General features: G+C 37.2%; 1 protein-coding gene across 1 annotated transcript; it reads right to left on the bottom strand.

The window, feature by feature from the left end:
- Positions 1-180: 180 nt before the first annotated feature.
- Positions 181-3304, bottom strand: LOC121966784 (NADH-cytochrome b5 reductase 2-like; the record flags this gene model as incomplete). Its single annotated transcript, XM_042516851.1, has 6 exons — positions 181-280; positions 391-476; positions 1249-1332; positions 1517-1646; positions 2356-2462; positions 3232-3304. Coding segments are annotated over 6 exons (580 nt in total), but the record flags the coding sequence as incomplete, so codon positions are not given.
- Between the last annotated feature and the right edge of the window lie 179 nt (positions 3305-3483).

Genomic DNA, 3483 nt, shown 5'->3' with positions numbered 1-3483 from the left:
TATCGACATTCTATCGACATTCTATCGACACTCTATCGACATTCTATTGACTACATCTCATATTTCAATCGAGGAAAAGTTCTATCGCGATTGAAATGGTTATCGTTTTATCGCCCAGCCCTAAGTCGGGGCTCCCTGGGGACGCTGTTATAAGATACAGACACATTGGTGCTGTCTTACCCTGCGGAGGTTTGTCCAGCGTGAACCACAGCTTGACTTTCTCAGGGTGGTTTTTCTTCACCTCCTCCAGCTCGTCTCTGAGGAGGATATCTTTCTCAGTCTGAGAGACAGACAGTGAAAGAGATTTTATTTCTCCAGAGTGCTTTCCATTTATGAACAGCAATACATTTCACAATGAGACAAAAGCAAGGATTTCCCAAAAGAGCTGACCTGGTTGGCAAATATGAGGGAGCACGTGGTGTTGTCACTGGGGTCTGCTGTGATGCTGCGGATTAACTGCAGCATAGGAGTGATACCTGCGGCGTCAAAGACATTAAAATTAGTCTCTGAGGATGAAAAATGTAGAAGACTTTATATTTATAGTTTAACGGTGAAGCTGCAACACTGTAAACAGAAACTTTTTTTTATTGAAAAATTGATTTTTTGTTCTTTTGAGATGATAAGTTGAGAAAATTTTGTAATGATTTAACTTGTCTTAAATTCAGCCAACTTAAAAAAAAATAAGTTAAGTTGAGCAAACTGGCTTGGTTTCAAAAAAAAAAAAACATAGAAAGAAGCCAACGAGCAACTTAACCGGACATGACCCAAAAAAGTGCAAGAAATTAGCAAAAACATGCACGAAAATTACCAAGAGTATGAAATAAATAATTAAAATTAAAACAAATATAAAGTTTCAATAATTCTTCTTCTCTGGACATCTATTTTTGTTTTTGTTAATTTAAAAAAAACAAAACACTTCTCTCTCCTAAATAAGGCAAATTTTCGGGTCATTTTCTTGTCAACTTTTGCTCATTTCAGTCAATTTGTGGGAAATTAATTGCCAAGTTGCTCATGCCTCTTTATTTTCAGGTTTTTGAAGAAATCAACCAATTCACTCAGGTTTTAAAGATTTCAGTGCTATTAAAAGGTGCCTGAATGCAGCACAAGAAAAATTATGTCTATCCTGGTTGCAAAGGGTTAAAACAAATAGTGTCTTTTTTAAAGTGAAAGAGGACACCGTCAAATGGTCCCGACAGTCAAACTACATTACAGCTTTGGGTGCAGCTTTTGTGCTATAAAAAAACAAACCTGTTCCACCGGCGATCATCCCAATGTGCTTGAACTTCCGAACTTTTGGCTCCGACTTCTTGTCTGGTCGGATGGAAAACTGACCTGAGCAGCAGACAGGAAGTGTCAGATTAGATTGTGTTTGTTTGTTTTGTAGCAGTGACATCTGCTGGTGGCTGCAGATCAACACATACTAAAGTGTTATTATTAGGATTATCATTATTACTTTTTATTTTTCATATTTATAATTTTTTTTGCGTATTTCCACACATGCACACTCACTCCATACCATTCCCCTTGTACACAAGCAGTCCATTGGGTCCTCTGAAGTCAATGGCGTCTCCAATAGCCATGTTGTCCAGATACTGGGACATCTTCCCTCCGTCTGGGAAGGATGGGTGGCAGTTCTTGTAGTACACCTGTTGTTACCAAAAAGGACAAAACTGTTTGGTTTGGTCTCATTATTGCCTCTCCGGGGCATTAAAATTCACTTCTTGGCATTCATTACATCTTTTAAAGTCTTTCTAAAGTGATAATATAAAGTGCTGTGCTTTGATTTGATTCAAACATGTAAAAAAGGAGACACAGACAAAGAAAGGACAGACAAAAAAGTAATATTTACAGACAATAAAAAACATAGATCAAAAGAAATAGTCATAACTTAATTTATATATTAGAAAAGGAGTGAGAGGAAGTAAAAACATATTTAATCCGACCCCTTCTCCATAAATCATTGACTTTTAATTAACCAGCTTCCTTATTAATTTAAACCTGTACTGTAATTAATTAAATATATATCCACACACTCAAAGTCTAAAATCTACAATTTCACATTATTATTTACAGAAAAAAAGAGGAAGATAAACTAGGAAAAAATAAATAAGTAACCAAATAAATAAACAGTAACCTCTGGTGATCGTCAAACCTGCTCCTCATCCACGCGCCTCATGAAAATCATGTTTTTATACATTATTTTAAACTGATTTATGTCTGGACATTGTTTTAGTTCCACATTAAAACTGTTCTAACTCCACAGACTGATAAACAAAAACTGTCTCTGGTGGTACAAACGCTATACATTTTGAAATTTAATTTTCCCCTAAAATTGTGATCCCTCCTCTCGATCACCTTGACCACGAGGTCGACGTATCCCTGGTGCTCGTCACTGGATACCGGAGTGTAGGCTCTGACCACCAGACTGCCGTTCACTCTGGCTGACAGGTACACGTGCTGACCTGGTGCAGGGGACAGAGGACAGAGGACAGAGGACAGAGGGGAGGACGGGTGAGGTGGTGGATCAGACGGGGTAATGTGGGAAAATATTGAAGCATGAGAGAAGCGTGAGGACTGTCTTGGGAATAAAACAACCTGCATTTAAGATTTGTTTTAAGTTCTTCGCTCACCTCTTCAGTGACCTTTTTTTAACTTTCCATACCACATAACTCGCCTCTATATCACCTCGTATCATTCAGTTTATTCACAGAGTCGGTAAAAATAAAGATACAAACATGATTTTGAGTCAGATTAAACGTGTGAAATGGGACGCCCTGATATTCTGTTCCAAGCTTGTAAATATGGGCCCAGACATTAAATGACATGAAGTTTACCAAAATAAATTTCATCCTGCAACGAAACTCTAATCTAAAACATCAAAAACATTCAAAAATTACTCTAAAAGTATAGTAGTACTAATACAATACATGTAGACAAATGACACATGGAGAGTATAAATTACCTACAGCAAGTATTTCATTTCATGTGTTGCAGTTCAATTAGTGAAATCGTTTTACAAACATTAATTTGAGTTATTGACGTATTTCAGAGACTTTCAGGCCAGCGTGCAGCACGTTTAAGGCCTGATGTGCATAAATGATGCTCAGATACGAGTGTGTAAACACTTATACTTCCCACCAAAGAAACTTCTTAAAACACGGCCAAAAAAACTTTCTAGCTGTGAGGAATTTTATCTGAGGAGAGAAAAGACAACGAGAGCTGTTTCAGTACCGACTGGCAGTCCAAGGATGTGATTGGTAGATGGAAGGCCAAACCGAAATTTCTTTGTGTCATGGCTGATTTCCTGCACAAGGACACAGTCAGACAAAAAAAGAACAAAAACAAGGTCATCCTGGATAACTTTGAAAATAAATGTCCTGAGACTTTATTTAAGACTGGGTGATCTTTATACAGTATATTTGGTTTATATATGTGCTTAATGTGCATAATTTTAACAGCCAGGGAGACCTATATATTTAACAT

The sequence above is a fragment of the Plectropomus leopardus genome, unplaced genomic scaffold (assembly GCF_008729295.1).
Source record: "Plectropomus leopardus isolate mb unplaced genomic scaffold, YSFRI_Pleo_2.0 unplaced_scaffold25888, whole genome shotgun sequence".
NCBI lineage: Eukaryota > Metazoa > Chordata > Actinopteri > Perciformes > Serranidae > Plectropomus > Plectropomus leopardus.
The sequence above is the reverse complement of the archived record's forward strand: the minus strand, read 5'-3'. Positions and strand labels throughout refer to the sequence as shown.